Here is a 24391-nt window from a genome sequence, read left to right on the forward strand (position 1 = left end):
GGGGTTGTGTCCAGCACAGCAGGTATTTCCATCCTACGTCAGGGTTTCTGCTGTTCCCTACCTGGCAGTGGGATGGGATATGATGGGGAGAGCAGTCCAGGAGCACTTCCTCATTCTCAAGCAGATGGCTTTACAAGGCTGGACCAGGAGGGAAGGATTTGGCTGCTCTATTATTTTCCAGCCCTGGGAGGGTCTGGGCTGGGTGCCCACCACCCTGTACAAGAGGTTGGGAGGGTGATGCTGGTGGGAGCAGGCGCTGAGCTGCGGTGGGGACACAATGGGGTCCTGTGCTGACACAATGCCCTGCGGTGTGGGACATTGGGCTATTGTTTGGGATGGGAGAACAACAGCAGCTGCAGCTGGCAGCCGGGCCAGTGGCTGCTCTGAGCTCACCGGGATGCCTCTGCCCTGCTCCCACCCTGCTCCATTGGGCTGAAACTGCTGCATTGGGCTCTGAGCATCCCTCCCTAAACCAATGGTGCTGGTCTCCGTGTCCTGAGAGGTCGCCAGGCTCCTTCTGTTCCTTATTGTTGCCCTGACATGAAGCAGCACACGGGGAAGGTCTATGGGGTTTGCACCCCTTCCTGGAGGGTGCTGTGGGGATGGGGAGCCCCAGGGCAGGTGCTGAGCAGTCCTGGCTCTGTCACAAAGCCATTCCCATTGCTGTGACGCCTGTCGGCTCCATCCTCTGCTTGGCAGCACCGCACTGCTGCGAGCCGACGGGGCAGAAAGCACAGCAACTCACTGAGTGCAAATGGGACACAGCTCTGCTCAGCAGTATGGGACCACAGCCCCAGAGCAGGGCCAGCACTGCGGGGTTAGGGCTAATGGGGAGCAATGCTGTGATGCCAGGGAGCGTCAGACCAGTGCAGGATGTGACATTGCATGGGGTGCCTTCAGGACCAACTACTGGGTGCTGGTGGGTGCCCAGTGCAAGGCTGCAGCCCCGCTGGCAGTGCTCAGCAGGCGGGCAGCACTGCTCCAGTGCATTTATAGCTAGTGACAGAATGGGAGCAGGTCTCCATCCCTGATGTGTCAGGCCATGTCACTCCAGGCGCGTGATGGGGTTGTTCATGGCTGCAGGAACTGCATGATGGAAGAGGGACAGGGGTCTGCTTGGGGTGGCTCTGGGAGGCAGTGTGACACCAGGGTTGTGTCCCACTCATGCTACTGCAGCCTCACACATGTGCAAGCCCCCAGCCTGGCAGTGAGGCCAAAGAGGCTCCTCATGGCTTGCAAGGAGTGAGCTGGCTGTGCCCACTGTGAGCCTGGGGATGTGGCACTGCAAAGTGGGGACTGGGAATGGTGCACCTCTGCATCACCAGCAATGTTCAAAGCATTACAAGATGCAACAAGAGGTTCCATCCCTTGCTATCTGGGTATTTAATTGTGGCATGCAGATCACATTCAGCTGTGATGTTGGGCTCTCCCTGCTGAGCATACAGCCTGGGGTGAGAGTCAGCTCCTGCAGACCCCCCTGTGGGTAAGGCCACTGCCAGCTGCTCTCCCAGCACTAGCAGAGGAAACATATGTTGATGTAGGGAGGCATCACCAGGGATGGGGGTCTGAGCTGAGCTCCCCACAGCTGGGCTGCAGCACCAGGCAATCATGGCTGCAAATTGAGAGCAGATGTGGGCAGCTTCTCCCTCTAAATGGAGGGCAGTGGGCTCCTGCTTCAATCAGCTTTGCTTTGCGGGGTGGGAAGAGGAGGGTTTCTGAGTGCTCTTGGGGATTAGTGACTGCAGTGATGGAGGAGCTGGTGGGGGCAGGATCAGATTTGATGTGGAGGCTGATATGGAGCAGGAGCCGCAGCTCCTGCACTTCCCAGGTAAAGACAGTAAGTTGAGGGTCCTGTGCCATCCTTGGAGAGCAGCAGAGGTGCAGAAGGTGCTGGGGTTCTCCCTGCTTTGCTACCCCTGCTGTGGTGTTTCTGCTGGGCTGGCTTCAGGCTTTGCTTCTTTCTGGATGCACCCAGTGCAGCTCTGTGGGAAGAGTTGGGGGCACATTCCCTTGGAACCAGTGTCACTTTACAGTACCTTGGGGACATCAGGAACTGGATGGTGCCCCTCTCTGCTCTGTTACCACACCATGATAATACTGGGTTTCTCCATATCTGTATGTCCTGCAAGATACAGGTTTGAAGCACAGAAGGCTGACTACTAAGAGCCTCTTGTTTTTCTCCCAGTGCCATGATCCTTTGGACTAGAGCTGTGAAAGAGCATGAAGAGGAGGATCTGAATGCTCTGAAGTGAAGGTATGGGACACTCAGGCACTGCCAGTATGAGCTGGCTGCATTCTGGGGGTGATCCTACACAATGGAATGAAGTGGGTGGTGGTCTGCAAGCACAGCCTTCATGGAGCAGTGGCTGTGACTTCCTACATGAGCCCAACACAACTGTGATACCCAAGTGCTGCTCCCACTCCAAGCTCGGTAAGAGCAGCATGAGGCCCCTGCAGCCTGTCCCACCCAAGCCCCCTGTACCCTCCGGGTCTGGCCTCAAGCAATCTCCTGATGCCACCTCCTGTCTGCGGGAAGAAATGCCACCAGTGCCTGTGCGAGGCTGCGTGTCTCTGGGCACCTGTTTTCTCCACATTTCTGCTGTTTGGTTTAGGTGAGTCTTGTCCCAGCCTTCACCCCTCCCTGGTCCCACAGGTGAGTGCAGCAGTGGGGACTGTCCCTTTCCACATGTTGATGCTACAGCTGGCACCCTGGGCTGTCCCTGGTATGACCGAGGATTCTGCAGGCATGGTGAGTGCCCAGATACTGGGATAGTGCCCCCCATCTACTGGTAATGGGGGGGTCTGCTCCCTGCTGCTGGCCCCAACTCCTGCAAGGTGATGGAGCCAGAGCAGGGTGAGCTTTGGGGGCTGTCTGGGGATGCTACTGGGTGCATGGCAAGAGATCCAGGCTCAGTATTAGGTCCCTGCTAACAGGGTGCTCTTTTATGTGTGGCAGGACCCCTGTGCAGGTACAAGCACAGACAGAGGGTGATATGTGCCAACTACCTCGTTGGCTTCTGCCCTGATGGGCTTAAATGCAAATTTATGCAGTCAGTATGGGGTGGGATGGGGAGCAGCTTGGTGTGCAGCCAGATAGGGCTGGCTGGGGAATACGAATCCTGGGACTGATCTCTCTCTTGAACTGAAAACTTCTTGCTCTATACCCCCACCCCACTGCTCTTATAGGAGCTGAGTGCCCCATGTCTGCTCCCTGATTCACCCCCACCCCAAAGGGAGCAGAGCATCTTCAGAAGCTATGCATGACTAGGACCTGTTGCCAGTGGGGAGTGGATGCAGAGATGTCACCTGCAGAGCCCCTGCTGCATCAGCACCACTCAGTTCCTGGCAGTGCAGCCCAAGAACCGTGGCAATGGTTCCCCCTATGGTGCCCACCAGAGCCAGGTATCTGCTTCAAGGTGAGTGATGTTGGGGTTGGGAGGCTTGTAGCAATGGTCTTGCCTCAGAGGAGTGAGAGAGGGACAGCATGAGCTGTGTAGGGGCTCTCTGAAAGTGGGTTTTGTGAATCTAGCCTTGCCTGGGGCTGTCTGAAAGCAGTCCCAAGATGAGGTAGGAACTGTCTGGGAAGGAGTGTAAGTGATAATGGGGAGGCTTCTTTGATTGTAAACACTTGGAACACAGTAGAATAGCTGTGGAAAGCAGTCTTGGAGGCAGGGGGTTGTTGTAGTAATAAGCCTTAGGCTGTTTCTTATAGGCACAAGCTGTGTCAGATGAGGTATAGCTCCATTAGTCCACTCACTTGGAAATGATGGGACAAGAACACGTGGTAAGACAGCACAGGGTTGATCTATCACAAAATTGATGCCTGCCTCTCCCTGTTCCCTGCCCAGTGCAGACAGAAAGGTCACTATGTTGGCAAGCGTGGGAAGCATCAAATGGAAATCCTGCTGAGGAAATGAGTGCTCTCACAGGGAAAGCAGAAGGAAGACACAGGGAGGTGTACGGCATGATGGAGCCAGACAGGCTTCTAGGACAGCTGCTGGACTAGAAAAGCCTGTTGGCTTTGCTCAGCACTTGCTCTTACAGCTATTTGCCCAAGCAGCAAAAGAGAAATCACGTCTTCCTTAATGGGACTCCTTGCTGTTCCCACAGCAGTCACTGCCTCTGTCCTCTCCTACACAGCTGGTATGTGGGTACACTTGGATTGGCACAGCAGGGAGATGGCATTAGTAGACTACCAGCCCACAGGTCTGAAGGAGGATGGGGAGGGTTGGGGGCTGTGCTGGTCACCTTGGAAGCAGGCAAGAAATCACCATGTTTAAGAATGCACAAGACCAAACAGGAAAGAAAAATTCATGAGGATTTTATTGCTGGTAAGATGGGAGTTCTTGGTGAAACACCTCTGACACAGTAATTCTGCACCTCACTTAGAATAAAGAGTTCACTTTTCCTTTGCCTTCTTTTGTGTCTGTAATGTGACCAACCCTTTTCCAGACACGTTTGAGGATGGCAGGCTACAACTAGCACTCTCATAACTGTCCTCATTTGTCTGATGTCAGTTTGCCCTTTGGGCACAACAGCTAATCCAATGGATTTTCTTCCTCCAGAAATAGGGCACTGTGTTCTCAGTGCTGCTGCTTTAAAACATCCACAAAGATCCTTCCTGTGGCTGCCTCAGAGCCCAGGTAGACCCATAGGCAGTGTTTAAAGGAAGCAGGAGCCCCTTTGTAGAAGGGCTCCGCAGGGATCACCCTCCTTTCACAAGTTAACTACAAACATAATCTTATTGTGGAGAGAAGAAAGTAAAAGGTGCCCAGTGCTAGGTACAGCTCTGATAACTTAAGGCAATAGCTATTCTGGTTATTTATTAACCCCTCTCTATAATGATCCACCACATACTTTGCTAAGTATTACAGGAAATCTACTGCCTTCAGACCTGAGGAGCTGCCTTAACAGCTGCCTTAACACCTTCTCATCTTTCAATACTAAACACTGACTCACAGAGCAGTGACTGCAGGCTGGCAGCGATTCCCCCTCTATCTGCAGGAGGGTAGTTGAAAAGCATCCTTCCAGTATCAACAACTTGAAGAGCCTGTCTCTGACAGGAAATGGGCCTCTGCTGTTTCACCGAGGATTCAAACCCTGTTGGTCCCAGGAGCTTGTGCTGACTCTGTCAAACATTTACCAGTCTTTTCCCAGGTGCTGTTGCAGCTTCTTCAGTGGTACTTACGCCAACGATTACACTCTAGCAAAGAAGGGAAATAAAAAGATAAATAAATGTTAGCACAGTCTTGTGCTCAGGGACTATATAACAGAGTGCTTTGCCCAGCAGTGATGAGCAGGAGTCTGACTACAGCCTTCATTGTTTATCTACTATAAAGCTGCACATGGGAGCGAGTCCTGGTGGAGAAACTACAGACACCAGTTAATCCTTTGTGTCATTTCTGAGTAAATCCAGGGAACAAGCTGGAATATCTCAAGCCATGCACAGAGCAGAGGGCAAAGGGTGTTCCTGACTGTTCCTGGCTCTAGTTAGAGAGAAGCTGCAAATTGATAAGTGTTACCACCACTTCTACTAAATTCCTCTGCTTTCTTAAATCATATTGGAATGCTGTCCCTTGAGCTCTGATACTGGTTTTACTGATAAAGTATTTAAATTACTTCTGAGCCTAAAATAACGTGACTATTAAATAATCATAGCGGCTTTTGCAAAAGGGGAATTATCTGAAATAAGACAGATACCAAGAAGGAAATCTTACTGATGTGCTGATAGTTCCAGCTGTAGCTGAGGACGCAGTATCCAGCGAGGAGCATGGAGATCCCAGCTGCTCCACCCCTCTTCACGTTGATGTATTTGTTGTAATAACTGCTCCAGACTGTTGGAATAGAAACACGAGGGTCAAACCACATACTGGTCAGGTGAAGTTGACTGATTGGTTTCCATGTGCCTTTCTAAAGCCAGATGGTCGGGTTGCTTGATTTACTTCTTTTACAGAGACCTAAACTGGCCCCTTGGACCAGGCTGCAGCAGCACATTAGCAGGTAAGAGCTAGAAACTTAGCCTCACCTTTCTGCACTCCTCCAAGCAGCCCCCGAGGAGAGAAATCACAGGTGGTGAGCCACATGGGCAGCTCCCCCAGCCTTACATCCATCAGGTGCCTTTCTGAGAGAGGACCTGCAAAATGAGAAGTCAGAATGGTCAAAGAGAGGAAACTGAGGCCAGCGCACGCTGTGCTTGTGCTTCCTGCAATGAGCAGTGAGCATGCAGCTGGTAACTTGTGTATCTGCAAGTGCTTTGACCTTGAGGCTGCTCAGTAAGGAAGGAATAAGGAATTATTGTCCCTTCCACAAAGTAAGCTGGCTCTACTGGCACCGGTGTGCAAGAGTCAAAAACACAAACCCTTGGTTTTCTAGGGTGAGAAGGTTGGATAGGTGATGTCCTTAGACTTAGACCTGTTCAGATCTGATCCACACCACTTGCTGGAAAAGCCTGGCAGCTCAGCATTTTCTACCCCTCCTCTTCCATTTACGTTTTACACTTCATCCTGGCAGTACAGATCTCAGCAGCAGACTTTTGTTTCTAACATTACCTTGATGTCCTTCTGAGAAATTGCCCTTTGGTGTCTTCATTGTGATCCCCACATCATCCTGAAAAGACTTCCCAGGAAACACGCTCAGACTGTGGTAATTAGAATGTAAGTCTGGAAACCACTCCAAACCCACAGCACCTGACTGCGTGCTTCTGCCAGAGGCCTGGGGGAGACAGATGGGTTGGCTTTTGGAGGTGTGGAGCAAGGAATGGTCCAGAGCCAGCCTGCTGTCCCTCCCGGTATTCAAGATGGGCTCGGAAACGACGGCCATCTGCTTCTTGTTCACACTGAGCATTTGCGTGTCGGTTAGGTCATTTTTGGATGTCCATTCTTTGTGACCTCTCCAATCCTCTCTCGCTGCCAGATGGGTGTGCAAAACAGCAAGAGGGGCTTTGTATTCCACAGCAGCTCCCGCGTACACCTGTTTCTCTTCCACCAGCCTTTTGTCTGTTCCCTCCTGCTGAGCGAGGTCAGGGGGGCTCCTTGTGCTCTCAGCTTCATGGGGACCACGCAGCCCTCGTGTTTTAACACCATTTAAAGCAGTGTCTTTTCCTCCCTTTGAGCTGGGAGCTCTGTGGTCAGGTATAACAGTGTGCGCTGATTTTGGGGTGTTTCTCCCCTCTGTCCCGTTTGATTTCAACCCTTTATGGCCTTCCTCGCGTTGTCTCCCAGCCTTGGGGCCGTTCCTGTCCCTCAGCACCTTGACACGGTGATTCTCTATCACTATTTTCAGCCCATCCCGAAGTTTCTCGGGGACACCCTCCACCTCCTCGGGCAGCAGGTCGAGACACTGCGCTACATCTCGGGCCTCGGCCTCCACCTCCACACGAGGCCGGACAGCGGCCTGCTGCTGCTTCTGCTGCTTCCTCCTCTTCCTCAAGGCCTCTTCACCCTTCACCTCCGCTGCCAACCCCTCCCACCGCCCGGTTGTCTCAGTTTCCCGGCCTGGTGCGGCCTTGCAGTGAGGGAGATGAGAGCGGAGCCGCTTGAAGGGCCGCCGGCAATGCGGGCAGAGCTCCGTACCCAGCGGAGCGTCCGCCATGATGGGATCAATTTCTATCAGGCAACGCGGCGGACACCCCTCAGAGGAGGGGGCTTTAGGGGTGCATAATGCGCATGCGCGCAGCGATAGGGCGGGGCTAAAGGCCGCCTCGCGCATGCGTATAATGACAAAGGCGGGGATAAGGAGAGCAGTGCGCATGCGCGGGAGGTGGAGACGCCGGAAGCGGCGGAGGGAGTCGGACGGAGCTGTGTCTCCTCAGCGGCGTCGGGGCTGAACAGCGGCCTTCGGGCTGGGCCTGAAATGAGCTGCAGGCAGCCGCTACCCAGCGACAGGGGAGCCAGGCAGAGGTGGGAGTGAGGCCTGAGGGGGGAGGAGGGGGATAAAAGGGGGGTGAGAGAGCGAGGCCTGCAGGAGGAGGCAGGTCTCGGCCTGAGGCGGAGGCAGGCCTCAGGAGGGTCTGTGTGGGGGATGGGGCCATGGACGGGGCCATGGGCAACCTGATCTATGGGGTCTCTATGGGGTATCTATGGGGTCTATGGGGTATCTATGGGGTCTATGGGGTCTCTATGGGGATCTATAGGGTCTCCTGGGCAACCTGATCTAGTAAATGTGTATGTTTGGTGGCCCTGCTAGGCAGGGGGGTTGGAACTACATGATCCTTGAGGTCCCTTCCAACCCGGGTCATTCTGTGATTCTGGTAGCAGGGGGAGGGAGCTGGGCTGTGTGGGAGTGGAATGGCAGGCTGAGAATGGTGGTGGTGTGGGTAATGAGTGAGGTGGGAGCTGGAGGGTTGTGGTGGGTGTCAGGCCATCCCGAGGGAGGGAGAGGTGGGAGAGGCAGCTCCCGGTTTGCAGGCGTGGGCTGAGGCTGCTGCTGCAGCTTTACAGCCAAAAGGATTCAGTTATAAATATCTTGCCTGAGTCTGTTTTGACTCATTTGAATGTGTTTGTGTGTGTTCATCCTCGCTTATTGAAATGGTTTTCGCATAGCATTTGTATAGTGCTCAGAGCACTGAGGAGGTGGTAGACCTGTGTTTCAGTGCCTGACATTAACAGCCAGGTTTTGCTGACACTGAGAGACAGCGGTTCACAGGGATTCTAAGCTGCTGTTATTGCTAAGCTGCTATGGGGCAGCACTGATGTCATAAGAGGATGGCAAATAGATCCCAACAGGGGAAGGATTTATCATCTTGGATGCACTTTCCACCACCTCAACAGCAAGCAAACCTTTGTTTTAGAATGCAAGGGGAAAAAAGAAGTTGAATAACATGATTTGATTTCAAGTGCTGATTTGAGAGACTGAAGAGAGTCGTCACAGGATCCAATTGTAGACTCATGTGAACAAGATGAGAGTAACTGGGTATTTATTGGAAGTGTGGTCACTGCTACTTTATCCAGCTGCTCTTTTCAGCCTGTCAGATGCTTTCCAAAGTTTATTTAGATGTATCTGAGCACTGAGAGCAGTTGCAAGGTTGAGAATTGCCAAACAAATTTATTTAGGGGGATGCTTAACACTGATTTTAATGGCAAGTGTGAATCTCTGTCCCTTAAACTGGTACAGAACATTGACCTGACTGGTTGGTGAGGAGGAGGGTGATAGTTTTCTCCATAGAGAGCAGCTAAAAGGAGAAAATGATGTCCATAACAGAGGTCTAGATGTGTCTGTCATTAAATTAATGAGTTTTCCTTTTGTTTTTTCCCTGACAAATCACCTTTGAAGGGCAAAAACCAGCAATATAGCACTGTGCTGATAATGCTTTTTATTCTTCTTTTTCCCTGCACTTTCTTCAGGAAGAGGAGGCGCAATGGTAATGAAGATGACAGTCATATTCCACAGACCAAACGTAGTACCAGGAATACTGTCCTTCAGGACTCTTGGGACACTGAGGTGAGAGCCTTCTTGGGCAGATTCAGTTTCCTTTAACACTAAGTTTAATAGTTGGATTATTCTGTCTCATCCCTCACACAGCAGGTGTTGTAGCATGATGTCATTTGCAAGCATCTGAGATTAAAAGAAATAAGTAAAAAGATGCTGATTTCCACCTTGCCACCAGATTTCCTGAATCATCGCCTGTATTAATCATCTGTGGGTTCAATTTGTGTGTTTCTAATTAGCAATGTAGTTCTACTGCAGAGCATTCATGGATAAGAGGCTGTGGAGACTGCCTGTTAGTTGGTGGCCCTTGAAGTTATGAAATGGATTTCTTTTAAGACCTTAAATAGCTTTTTATTTTAATGGAGCTCTCTCCCTCTGAAGACTGACTTTAATATGTAATTACAGGATATTATATCAAGCTACTAAGTATGCTTTGACTGCACACGTCGTGTGCTTTGTAGTTGAGCAGTATATCTTTTATCACATAGGAATGCCTTCAATGCCTTGCTGGGTTGGAGTTGGTTTTGCTCCTTGGGTATAACGGGTAAGAAGCATTAATAGCTGCTTGCCACCTGACACGGAATCACTTGTCCAACAGGTTAAACACCTCTTCGTGTGTAGAGTAGTTAATGGCTAAACAAGCTTTGTGGCAGGAGGAGGAAGAATTTAGTGTGGAACAAGGGATTGAAATGGGAGTAATGAGTTTGAGAATATCAGGAAAGACCTTCATGGTGAGTGGCAGAAGCACTTTTGCTTGTCCTATGAGCACTTGATATTTGGCTGGGCCAAGCCACTAAAACACAGCAATGGGAGAACAGCCTTGTAGCAGACACATAGGAGCAGATGCCCTTACCTCTGTCCTTAACTGCTGTTTTGTTTGGGGTGCCTGTGAGTGAACAGCATGGATATGAGCTGCCTGCCCTGCCGCTGGCAAAGTCAGAGCAGAGTTCAATTGCTGCAGCTAACATTAAGATCCTTGCTTCGTGCATGCACTTGCATTGAAGAAGTATGCTTTAACACATTAAACCCTGATGTGAAAGCAAGGAGATCATCTTCCTGGTGATGCTGGATTGGAGGAATGTGTGTGCTGGGCAGAGTTGTACAGAAATCAATGTTTCCTTTCTCAAGGGAACCAAATTCACTATGTTTTCTACTGATGAACAGAGCTTTTTTTTCCCCTTCTTTTCCCCTTGCTTGTTTTCTTGTGATGTTGAGTCACTGAACTGAGCATGCTCAGAGGTTAAAGCTGGGAGATAAAATTAGTATTCAATGTTTCTTCGAGGACTTCCTGCACTAAGTGGAGGCATTTTAATGCTTGCAGTGTGAGTGCTTCCGATTGGTGTCACTTTGAAACTGTTGCCACTTTGTAGTGCTTGTACTTCAGTTTCCTGATGTGTCTTTTGCAAGGGGAGCTCTGGCTGATTCCAAGTCCCCACCAGCTGTAGGGGAGGAATAGGAAAGACAGTGTATTTCCATCTGAGGGCACACACAACTGCTTTTTGTGTCATGTTGGCCAGAGCTCTGATTCCTCTTGCATTCCTTCATTTGAAATTTGGTTTTCCTTCTCACAGAGTGATTGCTTTAAGAACATAACCTCAGTACAAAAACATGGTGGCCATAGTCTTCAAACAGAACCTGGCTCATGGCAGACCTTTCTGTGTCCTGTCTTGTTCTCTATAGCTGATAGCCAAGTGGTAGATTAAGGGAGGTTTTGGGTTTGTTTTTTCAGTGGCTGTTCACATGTGGGTTATTTGATGGCATCACTGTCCTTTACGTTCAGTCACACTGCTCCTATGAGCTGTGTGTAATGGGGAAGGTTATTGCTGTTTTCATCTGGGGTAGGCAGCATTTTTAACTTGAGCTGGCTTACACAGGAAGGAAACAGAGATGTTCTTCAGCACCCATCAGCGCTGCTTCTTGGCAAAGTGTTGTAATGATGTGCAAGTTCCTTCTGTTCTCAGAACAAACCACTCCTACATTCCCAAGTGACAAATGCAGGAAACTTCTGCTTTGCAGTTCAATCCATAAACAGCAACCACGGTGGATGTTAGCAAAGCAGAGCATTTCCACTGCACTCCATTTCCTGTTCATCCTGTCCTCTTTCTCCATTTAACCGGCAGGTCAGCTTTCTTGTCTACATTGATACCTGCTGATTACTTTAGCAAAAGCTCTGCTGTCATCAACAAGCCTGTATGTCAGGTTAGGCAGAGCTGCAGTGGATCTGCTGATGAGCTGTTATGTGGGGAATTAGGGGAATGCAGCCCTGTGCTCTGCAGCCTGGGAATCACTGGGGAAAGCCCTTTGCTCTGATTTTTTTTCCCTGTGAAGGAAGGGAGCCTGTGTTGTTCCAGCAACTCTTTTCCTTCCTGAACCTAATTTCTTAGGATTCCTTTCTGTTAGCCTGACTGATGATGGGATTCCTCAGTTATTCCTGCTGGAGGTTGCTCACCCAGGGCAGCAGTTGCTTCTCACAACTCAAAGTCTTTCTGTAGCATTGCAACTATGCCACTCTACAGATACTACCATGGTGAGGAAGGGCTGGTCTAAATTGTAATTAAAACCAGATTAATTCTTCATTAAATTCATCTTAGAGCTGCCCTTGAGTTTTTGCTGTCAGTGATTGAGACACAGCATCATAGATCAGCAGATTGATGCAGATAAAGTTTCCAAACAAATGTCTGGATAAGACTTGTGTTATGCTAAGGGGGGTTGTTGAGCTGGGTGAGCCATGGAGTTGCCCTCTTGATACTTCAGGTGCTCATAAACTCTCACAGGACTTTCTCCTGCCCTTTTGCTTAAACCTTTGTTTCATTGTGTAGATGCCTGTCATTGCTGCCATGATGACTTTAAGGATTCTTTTTTTGTCTAATTGTAGTCCAAATGCGTAACAGAATGTGCACCACAGCCTGGGGAAATGGTAGGTCCATGACGTGGTTTGGGCTATAAAGGGGCTTCGTGCTAGTGAATTTTTGCATTAGAGAAATGGAAATAAAGAGTCTGACAAATCAGAGCCGCCAACAGCCTTAGATGTAGGAAGCACGTCCCAGGACACAGTCTATGCTTTAAAAGTATAGTCATGCATAAAATGTAATCATTACTAACAGCTCTAAAACGTTTTTTGTTTTGATAAGATACAAAACTTTAGCAGTAAGCAATGCTAGGTTCTCATTTTGATTTTTTGCCTTGATTTTCAGAAAGTGGCTGTAACGAAAAGCAGTAAGGAACACAGACTAAAAGGAAACAAAGTGTCCTGTGCGGTGGGTTTCTCTCCAAGGCTGCTGTGACTCGTTCAGCATAACAGCACTGCATTTCAGTATTTGTGCTTCTATGCGAAATGAGATGGCCTAGCAAGTGCCATTTCACTGCTCCTCTCTGTCCTTCTGGTGTTCTCTCCCCCTCGAGTGTCAGTAGCAGTAGAAAGAGGAGCAGGATGCTCATGTAGTTACATCTGCCGCTTCCTTGAGAATGACTTCATGTATTTATTTTTGTTGTTTTCTCCTTGCAAGCTGAACCTAACAAACCAGCACTGGTGCAGCCTCACTACTACCATTGTCTTGCTTGATGTACTCTAACAGAACTGAAGCACAGAAGCTTTTTTAGTGCTTAGCAAAACCAGGAAATATACATTGTTGGATTGTGAGGGCCACTTGTGGAATCAGTGCCATGGGGCTTCCAGCTGGCATTGTGATCCAGCCCCAATTTGTACATGCCTTCCCAAGCCTCTCACAGATACAGTTTGCACCGTTAGATTTACCCTTAAGTGAGACTTGCTGGATGTGGTGCCAACTGTTAAATTGCAGTTGATTGCCTTAAATTTGTCTTCCTCTGCTGTCAGTGCCAAGCTCTGACTTCTGTGGTTTTAACTTAATGCTTACCAAAATGTTTTTTTAGCTGCTGTCATTTATAGTGGCTGCTTGTTTTGAATTCCCCTCTTGCAGGATGGCAAAGTAGTCACTAAATTTTAGCAGTGTTGTCCTGAACAGCGTATCATAGCATTGTAGAATGGCCTGGGTTGAAAAGGACCACAACGATCATCCAGTTTCAACCCCCCTTCTATGTGCAGGCTCACAAGCACCAGACCAGGCTGCCCAGATCCACATCCAGCCTGGCTTTGAAGTATTTCAGCTGTAGCTAATGGAGACCTTTCATTAGCAGCCCTTAAAATAATATAAACCAAACAGTTTCATGTCTTTAAAATGCTGAAAATGATGGCTAATGCTCTCGCAGTTATTACCACAAAGTGTGTTTATCCTAAATGCTGGCAAATGAACCTTGTCCTCCACGTGAGCTCAGTCATAAGTTCTCTCTCTTCTTTGTGTGGAAGCACTCGGTGGCTGTCATTCTTTCACTGCTGTGTCAAGTAAATTGCTATGGCAAACTAACAGCTAATACTGCAATCCCAGTACTCCACTGGGAGAAGAGCTGTGTGCATGTCGAGGTGTTCAAAGACCTAAATTGGTCATCATGTTGCCTTTAACAGCCTGTGGCTTTCGATGCTTCAGATCACATTTGATGGAAAATAACTGACTTCTAGAAAAATGCTTTGCATGGTGCTTAACCTAAAACATCTGCTGAACCAGAAGTGATTAATATGAGGATGGTACAGCTTTTTTCCCCATGCCCTGCCTGCCTTTACTGACGCGTGTGGCTTTGTAGGAACGTTCTTTATTTTCCAGTTCTCGGATGAATTCAGCAAACTTCACTAGTGCTAAAATGTGGGTCATGGGGGCAGAGCTGATGGGCTTTAAAGCACAAGGTTTGAACTGGAGGTCAGCGAAACTCTGGGTGAAAACTTGCTCATCCCTTCAGCTCTGTGATGCTTTTCATGTGTTGGCAATAACTGCAGCTATGAATGCCAAGAAAGCACTTGGTTGTTTTTCTTTTGTCCGTCAGGCTGAATATGAGCCTGAAAATCTGGAAGGGAGGGACTTAATGCAAAGATTGCTTGCTTCATTGTGGACAGGAGAGGAAAATGTGTCATTCTGCTGTTAACATTCTCTTTGTCTCAGTCCTCCAGCAGCGATAGCGGCAGCAGCAGCAGCAGCTGTAGTAGCAGTAGCATCAACAGCCCTGACAGAGCGAGCGGCCCAGAATCCAGCCTGAACCCCATAGTTACGGGATCCAGCCCTGTCTCCTCTCAGTCCTTCCATGAGCAGTCTGCACTAAGTCAAGGTCCTTACTTCCACATCAACCAGATCCTGAAGGAGGCACACTTCCACAGCTTACAGAGCCGGGGACGCCCTCCTACATGATGAACCAGCAGTTCCTTGCCTTCTGTGAAGGGACAGCACTGTGTAGATTGGATATTTCAACTTTGTTAAAATGAAATTGCACAAAACGCCTGTTGCCTTTTCAGTCTATATTTGAAATGAAATAACAGGTTAACAGGAAATTGTTTACTTGTGGTTTGCTGCACTATTGCAATGCAAAGGGGGCTTTGAAGCAATTTTTATAGGATTCTTTTTGGGGTGGTTTTAAAGTACGTGTCAAGAGGAGACTGGGGAATCCACATCTGTGATATAGGATTGCATAACGTCCAATTCCAATTGACTGCCTAATCTGTTAGCAATTTGTTGCTCTATGTAAAATTCTTTCCAGCGTTCATCTTCAGTTTTATAAGTCTTTTTTTTTTTTTTTTTTAATTTCAATAAACCAGTACAAAATTTCTTTGGGAAAATAATTTTTTGGAGCATTTAGGGGTAATAAGACAGTAAATGTCGTCACAGGAATGCTGTAGGACTGTTGTAGCTGCAAGCTCTCCACCAGGTTTGGGGTGTGATGAGCCCTGTCTGCTTCATCTTCACTGTTGCAGTATTGAAAATAAGTTGTGAAACTGGAACCAGGAAAGCTTAGGCAGCTGTAGCCAAAATACCAGATGCCTGCTGGTTTTGTTTAGTGAGCAGACACATGGTATCTGCTGAGGAAAGCATAGAGTTGTAGCTGGGGAGGAGCTTTTGAAGGACAGAGGAATCTTATATTGCTCTAATACCAATTTCTAGCTGTGAAATGTTTTGTTTTCTGTTACATTGTATAGTTTTGTTTCTTTAACTTGACTTTAAGGCTAACAACTCCTAAGGAATAGAAAGTAAAAGAGTAGCTAGACCTGTGGTTCAGCAGCCAGAATGCAAGGACTGTCCTGACCTGTTCCTGGATCAAGTGGCATGTTACCAGCTGGCTGATAACAGAAAGTACTTCTCTTCTGATAACACCTGTGGAGGTAACGCCAGTCCCTGCTGCAGGGAGAGTGTTCTCAGTGAAGACAAATGCAGAGACAAACTATTTTATTCAATCACTTGGTCATGCCAGAAAGCCATCCCAGCTTGAAGAGAGAAGGTGCGGCTGTGTCTTCCTCCTCAGTTACAAGCTGCCTGAACAAGGAGCCAGGGCGCAAGGCCTCATCTTCTGCTCTTGTGAGTGCAGGAGGTGGAACCTGTATTTAAATACAAGAGAGTCAGGAATGATTACAGCATACCTTTGACCAAACCCTCATCTATAGGAGCTGCAAGGGGGCACAGACTGCAGCAGAAGAGCTGTTTCCAGACAACCTAACTGGCTTTGCAGTGACAAGCAGCAAAAGGTTGTTCTGAGAGGTGGATATACAGCTTCTTCTTGTTAGCAACTATACAGAAGTCATTCAGTGCTCCAATGTAGTAATTCTGCAGTAGGGAAAGGGCTGTTGTTGCTCAGAGCAATGGGGGAACAACAGTAAAAGTACAGCTGTTGCTTTTGTAGAGAGCTGCTCTTGAGCAATTGTGGACTTTAACCTCTCTAGAACTGTTCTATGATAAAAGGAACAAGTGATTCTGCAGAGAGGAGTGAATGCAGAAAGTCCATGTACTCCATAGCCATTGCTGCCCCCATAGCAGGGGAATGGTGGAAGCAAGACAGACGTCACTGCACACTTCTACACGCTACTGCAGCTGAGGTGAAAGAGGTAAGGAATACATTTAGTGTTAAGCTTTAAGCTTTTTAAATAACCCTGATACTGTGTCTTTCTTTAGTACTTCTAAATCATAAAGAACGAGAATTGCAGAGGAAATGCCAGCATCTCAAGTAACACTCTGCTAATTTGATTATTAGATTGTTAATGGCTAAAGAAGATGGATCACTGCTTCCTGTAGCAGTAAAGTATCCCTTGGCTCTTTCAATCCTCAGCACAGGGAGCTCCACCTAAGCATATGTTTTAAACTGGAGGAAACATAGCAGCGTGTTTGTCTGCTAGTAGAACAGCAGCGAGACAAGGCAGAGCCTTTGCAAGAGAAGCAAGCCACTCCATTCACACAGGCTGAAATACCCAGGCCAACTTCATCAGGAGTTAAAGGTCAGCATCGCACTGGAAGGGAGTTGAAATAATTAGATAATATCCTTTAATATTAATTGCAGCCATACTTAAATGAAATCCTTTTATGCATTGATCTCAAAACACCTCATCTGTGAAAATCTCTGTGTTTTCATGATGGTTATTGCCAATGTTTTACCATACAGCAAACAGGCCCCAAAAATATCCAGGGGCCATCAGGTTCCTTTTGAGGGTCAAGGGAAAATCCAACCCATCTCATGTTGTGTTGCCGTAATGGTTCTCTCATTTTACAGAAAATAAAAATCAGGTTAAACATTAACTGCTTGGCTACTTTCTTTCCCTGCAAGCTCCAGTGTTGGTGAGAGAATGAGCTCTGGCAAGAAGTTAAGACGGCTTTGTTATACCAACCTGAACTCTTTCTGTGTTCCTGGTAGCAGATTTAGCCTTTCGTGAACTTGACATGCTGAGTGGCAGAAGTCCAAACCTTAAGAGATGGAAGAAAGAAATGCAGTTGGTCACAGGGAACAGCAATACCAGACCTGTTTCCTGAAGAGATGCAGGAATGAATAGAAGAGCTGGGTAACTTACCTGATCTGGCTGGATGCTAAGGGTAAGATATTATGGAGCTCCTGGGAGCTGACAGCACCGCTCCTGCTTGCATACTGGTTCTCTGTCCCAGTCAGCAAGCCAAAGAGAACCTACAAGGCATGAAAGGGCTGTTTGCAATGAGGGCATCTGCAGTCGACCAGGTAACGTGCTGCTGCTGAGTCTGCTGGCATTTCATGTGGTTGGTTTAAAGTCTGACTACAAACTGTCCCCTTCTTTCCTTGTAACTCTTAATTGGTGCTGCTTCCTGTTACTATAGTTGAGTTCTAGGGCTGTTTCAGCACTACTTAACCCAATTAACATTGCACAGGCTTCAGCAAATCCTGTTAGATAAAGTTCTGCCAACTCCATGCATGATTATGTGCCATACAGCCAGCTCAGCAAGCTCCTCTTGTTGTCACCTGGTGTTAAATACCCTTCCCATTCCTGACTGCCAGTAGTTCTCTCTGGACATTAAGCAGTTTATAAAGCACTGCAGCTACCCTACAAATCATGTTTTGCAGCACTGCTTCCTAATGGATGCATTCCTTTTCATGCACTTACAGAGGTTCGCTGAACCAGGCGATTAAGGTTGCTGTTTAAGTGTGGTGTAAAAACATCCAAGTCAAATGGATCAATGTGTCCCTCCAGGAAGTCAGTCACCTTCTCAATCCTACAAGCAGAGCAGAGAAAGCCTGTCTGTCAGTATTTACATCCTAGAGACACAAAGATGGATGCTGGGATGGCTTGCAAGTCTCTAACACTCAGAATTGCACTGCACCTGGAGTCATGCTTGATCCTGCTGGTTTTTGCTTCCTCACTCTTTGCTGTCAAGATGATATTCAGGTACCGCAGATCGTAGAGTAACTGCAGAGCTCTGTTCTGTGTCATGGGGAAGGTGCCTGCTTTCTGCCAAGAGGAAAAGGGCTCTTCACTCACACTGAAAATACCAGCCCTCCAAAAAACAACCAGCACAACCAAACCACTCTGAGCACACAGGCTGATGTCAGATCCCTTTCTGCTTCATTTCCAAGCACAGAGACTGCTCAGTGATCCCCACATCCCATGCAAGCTGGAGCCAGGCCTGATCCTACTAACATACCTTGTCCTGCTTCTCCTCCATGAGCTTTTCATAGGCAGCAAGCACTTCTGCCATGCAGGCCTTCAGCAGCTCCTGCAAGGTGACCTTTGGCAGAGTGTGACCGCCGACTCGGTTCACCTCTTGGCACAGGCTGAAGAGGAGGCACTGGACGTACCAGGATGGCTGTTGAACAAAACAGTGTTATTTTCATGTGGTCTGTAAGCGATTTTAGCTTTGTCTGCATCATAACATGGTTACAGTTCTTCCGAGCTCCCTGTACCTCTGTCGTTATGGGGTGAATGTCTCAAAGAGCAAATAATAGCACCAGAGTGTCTGCCCTGCGCTCATAGTGCCAGGCAAACTGCATGGTAGGTCAGCAACCTTTGACAAAGCAGTGGCTTTGGAAAACATCACTTTTCTTTTCCCATCAGATCATTTCTCTGTGTTTATCAAGAGGATCTTTCTCATACCTGCATAGGCAGACGGATCTTTGATGTTACGCTGTTTCCAGACTCAGCCTCCTCCTGAATTTCAATCTCATCCCAGTTGGTGGCTGCGGCCAACACAGAACCGGCTGTGTCTAGCAGCAATGTTTGAGTAAAGCACTGAACCAGAGCCTAGAGTGCAAAACACAAAAGCATCGAGTCACAAAACTCTAGTGAGAGTAAACACGGACAGGCAGCCTTCTCCTGCAGAGAGCCTCTCCTCCCCCACCCAAGGCTCCCAAGTAATGCATCCCAACTGGGTGCCATCTGTCAGCTAAGGAGCAGCAGCACCAATCGTGGGGAGCTGAGCCAGTGAAACCCCCACAGAAAGCAGCTGTGATGAGAGAAGCAGCTTCTTACTTTAGTGACAGCAGAGCTCCAGATCTGGTAAGCAGCCAGGCTCTGCTGCAGGAGTTCTGCCTTCACCTCCTGCCACTTGGCTTGCACAGGATTCACTTCTTGGACTTTCCCCTTCCCAATCTTCTTGGTGGAGCGGGTTTCCTTCGGTGCTGTCTCTGCACTGCCTGACTGGCCCAGGATACACTGCTTGAGGTGAGGACAGAGCTCGCTCAGGGACTGGCAGAGCCTGGCCATGAAGAGGACAGCATGGAGCCTGGTATCACTGGGAGCATCCGCCTGTGCACCCTGGAGCTCTTCACGCACACAGCCCAGCACATGGTGGATGCAGGCAATGCAGTGATCACGGAGCAGCCCTTCCACCATGCTGGTGTCAGCATAGCGGTCAAAGGCTGAGCGAGGCTGCAAGGTGGGAGTGAGCTCTTTGGTGGCTGAAGACTCTGCAGGAAGGTAGGACAGCAGGTCATCCAATCTGGCTTTCAGCTTCGAGTCCAGAGCTGAGCAGAAGCTCTGCACACATGGTGTGAGTGCCTGGGCCTTCATAGACAGGCCACTCTTAGCAAACTGGCTGCGGTTTGCCACGTTGACCCAAGCAGCATCTGAAGGCAGATCTCCAGAGCTCTCTGACCACAGGAACTGGGCCACGTTGTGTTCAAACTGGATGTGCTTGCTCAAGGCAGAGGTGTTGGATTTGGCCTCAAGTTCCTGCAGGGCTAAGATGAGAAGCTGTTTGGAGCTGCTTGAGATGGATTCAAACCCTTCTTTAGTCAGTATCTAGAAAGGGAGGAAAAAAGCAGCTTTTACAGGTGCCTCCTCTAACACAGCACTTAAAACATGCACTTAGTGCTGCCAATAGAGACCAGTGGCATGTTGGAGACAAGAAGATGGGGAACAGAAGACAGCTGCTGTGAATCACTGCAGCAGAATGCTCACCTCCAGCCTGTCCAGGAAGAGCTGCCGCAGCAAGTCCTCCCAAAAAGAAGCAGGCTTGTCCAAAAGGCGACGACACAACACATCCCAGTTCTGACTTATGGACTCGCTTGTGAGCAGCTCCCACACTGCATCACGAATCCCTGCAAGGCCTTTCAGGCTCTTCACATAGACTAGCAGGTTGCTGACCCCAGCCCTGATATCCTCACTGCACCTGAAGGCAGAGTTTTACTTCAGACTTGCTCAGTAACAACTGGAACCCAGGAGAAAACATGCTACATCAAGGTGTGTGTGAGGGGTTCTTTATCTGTCAGCAGGAAACTCTACCTGCAAAAGCACCTGCAGGGCTCAGGGTACCTCTGGCTCAATGAAGCAGCTTGCACCCTAAATCCCAGCAAGGAAGCCCAGGGCTTCTATGGACTCTGAAGCCAGATGCACCCTAGGAACACCCCCATTATGCTAACTGCCCCCATTATGAGTCTGGCAAGCAGGGGCACTGGGAAAGGTTGCTGGGGAAACATCCCATGGCCAATAAGCACACCATAGGGGGCTGCAGCTGATGCCAGGGACCAGCTGGCCAGCCCAGCAGCAGCTCTATGGGATAATGACACAAGATTGACACCAATGTATGAGTAAAGAGGCTGCTAAGGAGCTGGAAGGGCTGTCTCCATCCACATGGTGGGAGGGAGGAGCTAAGGAGGGAGCTGAGCACTCTATAAAGGGTCTCTGTCTTCACTCAGTCTGGAGATAAGCAGTGAGGAGCAAGGAGGTGCTGGACCAAGAGCCAAAAGAGAAAGGTAAGGGATTTGGTTTTGATTTGCTTTCTTTATTTGCTGATGATTTTGGCAGTATAAAGCAGCTCTAGATAAATATTATGAAATCCTGAGCTAACCAGTGTGGTCTGCTGTAACTGAGTGCTACAGCCTGATAAGACTGTGCCCTGCTGTTCTGACTGCTTAACTGCAGGGGATAAGGGATACTGAGTAGCCAGCAGAGCTTTGCTACATAGGGGTGTGTGGCTTTGTTTTGTCCTTAGCAAGGAGACCTTGTAGGGTCTGAGAGAGTCCTGCAGAGCAGGAGAGTGTCACACTTACATGGCAATCCACTTCTGCAGTGTGTCTCTGAGATAGTCCTGGCTGATGGGGTGTGCCAGGGTCCGCAGAGTTGGCTGGAACTCCACTACAGACTCTGGGAGGTACCTGAACCAGCTGCTCAGCTTCACCTCATCCTCCAGAACACCACCTTTCCCTAGAAGCACATGGGATGGGGGAATCAGCTCAGCACAAGGGAGGTCTCCTGCCTGTAAACAGAGCTGCTGCTGGCTGGGTGCTCACCTGCTGGCTGTTGGCTTGTAGTGCTTTCCAGGGTGGAGAAGAGTAAGCCACAGGGTAGGGCTGGATCTGGTGGCACCCCTTCAGGCATCATATAGAAGAGTGCATGAGCCTGGTACAAGGTAGTGGTCAGCAGCTCCATCAGTGAACACACCTGAGCTTTTATACCAGCACCTGCAAAAAAAGAAAAAGCCTTTCAATGGAGGCAGCCCCTCTATAACAGAAGTATGATGATGCTCTGTGGGTCTAGTGAAAGCCCCATGCATCACCTACTTCCTGCTTAAAGATAAGCTTGGCTTTAGTCCCTTAGCCCTGTTAATTCAGCTGAAACCCCACTACTGGGAGATTTAAGCCACCCACTTTTCTGCTTGGATACTACAGGGCAAAAGGGTGAAGAAACAAAGCTGGTTACCCTAACTTTAAAAAGGAGGCAGCCCTGTTGTACTGACCGTGATGTGGCTGGTTGAGAAGCTGTTGGATTGCCAGTTTCCTGGCCAGAAGGAAGTCTGCAAGTGCCTGGCGTGGGGAGCTGTCCTCCAGGAGCATGATGGCACACAAGGCTTCTGCCACTGCCTGGTCTGACACAGTCTGGGACTTCAGCAGAGACTTGCTCTCCTGCAAGATTGTGGATCTGGCAAAGAAAGGAACCAGACAGTGACCAAGTGCTGGAGGGAGGAGGTCTGGCATTAGACAGAAACTGAAGTTTGGTTAGTAGAGTTTCTGCTCAGAATCTCTTAAGTACTGCAGAAATGTACTGTTACTTAATCATATAATGGCTTCAGTTGACCATAAAGATCATCTAGTTGCAACCTCTACTGTGGGCTGGCTGCACATGGCCTTGTGTACCTCTAGGGATGGGATACCCACAGCTCTGGGCAGCAGTGCCAGGGCCTTGACAACCTCTGGGTAAAGAATTTGGTCCTGATGTCTAACCTGAATCTCCTTTTATTTAGTTCAGTGCCATTCTCCTTCGTCCTATCACTAACAGCCCATGTAAAATGTTCTCCCTTTAGTGTTCAGTGCTCAAGAAGAGCTTGTGATGCAGAAATGAGGTCTGTCCACTTTGAACACCCCCAGCCTGGGGGATAATGTTGCATGTGGTGCCTCGCAAGACAGAGCAGAGGGTGATAATCCCTGTCAACACAGCTCAGGATGCCGTTGGCTTTTGGGGCTGTTTCACACCCTGTTTTAACCCCCCAACACCACATCGCTGCTCTCAGCTCATCCCATTGCCCACCTGAAGTGGCTGGCGGCGGCCACCTGGCGCAGCAGGATGGGGAAACGAGCCAGAATGGGGCTGTAACGAGCCCGGGGAGCATCGAGCTGCATCAAACCGTGCAGGTGACGGCACAGCAGGTAGAGGTGAGCGGCGGGCAGGTACCGCCCGGCTTCCATAGCGCTCCACGCCCGTTCGGGGATATCCAACAGCAGCTTCAGCTGTGAGGCAGCTCGATACAGCTTCTCGTGCAGCCGTGGCGGCTCCTGCGGTTGATAATTAATTAATTAACGCCATTAATTAATGTGAACATCCCCTCGCCCACCCGCTCGCTGCTCACCTGCGGAGCTGGGCTGGGTCTCGTCACCCCGCCTCGTTGTAGGCCCCGCACGGAGCCCAGCAGCCTCTCAGCGCTCAGCCTCATCTCCGAGATGGTGTCAGCCGCCTCGATCAGGTCTCGGTATCGTTCTCCCACCATCTGTCTCAGCTCTTCTCGCTTCTGTTCGATGCCGGCCCGCAGTTTCCGTTCCGCCTCACGCAGCTCGGCCGCTGTGTGAGCTTCGAACAGAGCCTCGGCCTCAGCGCCCCGCAACGCCACGGCCGCCATTACTGTGGTGCGGGACGGAAGTGATGTGGTGCCGCCATCTTGGAGTCGGGTAGGGCTACTTCCGGTAGCGTGCCGCCATCTTTGTGCCGGGCGGAGTGCCGCCATGTTGCTATGGTAGGAGAGATGCGGGGGGAACACCCGACCTACGGGCCTTGGGTTCGGGTTCGGGTTCGGCTCCCTCCCTCCTGGCTTCTGGTTCAGGCCCAGCCTTATCCACAGCGCTAAGCCACGGAGCCGGGCCTCAACTCAGCCGCAATGCCCGGCGGGCACCGCTAGGGGGCGCCCTTAGTACGGCCGAGCCTCTATGTGCTCTGCTTATGGGGTGGGATGCTGCCATGTACCCATTGGAAACACAAAATCCCCCTTTTTTTAGTTAAATGTTTGATTTGATGCTGTTTTGTGGGTGTTTTTCTCGCTTTAAGTGTAGCTCCGACCTGAAATACGCGTGTTATCTCGTGTTTGCAGTCCCTGGATGCAACAAGGCGAGCTCAGAGCAATGCAGGCCCTACACAGGGCACTTATAGGCTTTCCTATTGCCTGTGTTCCTCTATGGGCATTTAATCTGTAGCAGAGTCAATGTTTAAACATTGCAGCACAGCCCTCAGTGCTCCTATGGAGCACACACAGCCCTACCTGGTGCCACTGCCATCAGTGGGTTAAACCACCAGCAGTTGGCTTTTTATAGGCTCTGATCCCTTCAGAAACACCACATTTCTGAATAGAAAACCTGCTGCCTTGGAGCTGTTCATAGGGAGTTTGTGGAACCCTCGTACCCGCAGCTCTTTGTGGTCACGCTTTGTCTGTGACCCATCTCGTTTTGTGGCCTGAGTTTGTGCTGCCTTGGAGCAATGGGGAGCTTTTAGGGCAGCCAGCTCTACCATAGGGACACTCTGAGCTGAGACCAACCCTGCTGGGGGAGCTACAGCGAGATGGGAGGGGGAACAGTGAGACTATGGAGGACACAAAGTGTGCTCTGCCCTTGGTAATACTCTGGGTTTGGTGCCTTTTCACCTCTTGGGAGGAGTCCCAGCCTCTTCTATACTAATTTTGCTCTTGCCCAGCTCGGGCACATG

At 49.4% G+C, this 24391-nt stretch overlaps 5 protein-coding genes across 15 annotated transcripts in view; 3 read left to right on the plus strand and 2 right to left on the minus strand.

Moving 5' to 3' along the window:
* The first annotated feature begins 2248 nt into the window (after window positions 1-2248).
* On the plus strand, window positions 2249-4006 carry CPSF4L (cleavage and polyadenylation specific factor 4 like). Its single transcript, XM_085522652.1, has 4 exons — window positions 2249-2431; window positions 2654-2749; window positions 2957-3061; window positions 3849-4006. Exons 1-4 carry the CDS (start codon window positions 2257-2259, stop codon window positions 4004-4006), a joined length of 534 nt encoding a protein of 177 aa, XP_085378778.1. The 5' UTR covers window positions 2249-2256.
* A 298-nt stretch (window positions 4007-4304) lies between these two features.
* On the minus strand, window positions 4305-7609 carry MTNAP1 (mitochondrial nucleoid associated protein 1). The gene is made up of 4 exons (XM_015880183.3): window positions 6549-7609; window positions 6026-6133; window positions 5718-5834; window positions 4305-5203 (listed from the first exon to the last, which is right to left on the minus strand). Exons 1-4 carry the CDS (start codon window positions 7588-7590, stop codon window positions 5175-5177), a joined length of 1296 nt encoding a protein of 431 aa, XP_015735669.2. The 5' UTR covers window positions 7591-7609; the 3' UTR covers window positions 4305-5174.
* A 151-nt stretch (window positions 7610-7760) lies between these two features.
* On the plus strand, window positions 7761-17045 carry VCF1 (VCP nuclear cofactor family member 1). Of its 8 annotated transcripts, XM_085522524.1 has the most exons (6): window positions 7761-7898; window positions 9342-9438; window positions 10025-10157; window positions 12302-12343; window positions 12621-12683; window positions 14436-17045. In XM_085522524.1, exons 3-6 carry the CDS (start codon window positions 10056-10058, stop codon window positions 14676-14678), a joined length of 450 nt encoding a protein of 149 aa, XP_085378650.1. In that variant the 5' UTR covers window positions 7761-7898; window positions 9342-9438; window positions 10025-10055; the 3' UTR covers window positions 14679-17045. The 8 variants fall into 8 exon arrangements, with proteins under 8 accessions (XP_085378650.1, XP_085378652.1, XP_085378651.1 ...); XM_085522526.1 differs by lacking the exon at window positions 12621-12683; XM_085522525.1 differs by lacking the exon at window positions 12302-12343.
* On the minus strand, window positions 15691-23327 carry COG1 (component of oligomeric golgi complex 1). Of its 2 annotated transcripts, XM_015879859.3 has the most exons (15): window positions 23052-23327; window positions 22733-22977; window positions 21945-22126; window positions 21499-21669; window positions 21259-21412; window positions 20168-20378; window positions 19238-20008; window positions 18863-19009; window positions 18414-18575; window positions 18093-18220; window positions 17876-17984; window positions 17315-17424; window positions 17135-17210; window positions 16721-16759; window positions 15691-15856 (listed from the first exon to the last, which is right to left on the minus strand). In XM_015879859.3, the coding sequence occupies exons 1-14, from the start codon at window positions 23316-23318 to the stop codon at window positions 16742-16744; spliced, it is 2751 nt and encodes a 916-aa protein (XP_015735345.2). In that variant the 5' UTR covers window positions 23319-23327; the 3' UTR covers window positions 15691-15856; window positions 16721-16741. The 2 variants fall into 2 exon arrangements, with proteins under 2 accessions (XP_015735345.2, XP_015735344.2); XM_015879858.3 differs by lacking the exon at window positions 16721-16759.
* The window catches only part of SLC39A11 (solute carrier family 39 member 11), a 69608-nt gene continuing 66038 nt past the window's right edge, over window positions 20822-24391 (plus strand). The window contains exon 1 of one of the 3 annotated variants that reach the window (XM_085522523.1): window positions 20822-20961. The gene's annotated coding sequence lies outside the window, so the exon portion shown is untranslated. Of the gene's footprint in view, window positions 20962-22064; window positions 22203-24391 lie in introns of those variants that run through there. The other 2 variants (XM_085522522.1, XM_085522520.1) reach the window with 2 other exon arrangements.

Source organism: Coturnix japonica, chromosome 23 (assembly GCF_054131305.1).
Source record: "Coturnix japonica strain WE chromosome 23, WE-NBRP24, whole genome shotgun sequence".
NCBI lineage: Eukaryota > Metazoa > Chordata > Aves > Galliformes > Phasianidae > Coturnix > Coturnix japonica.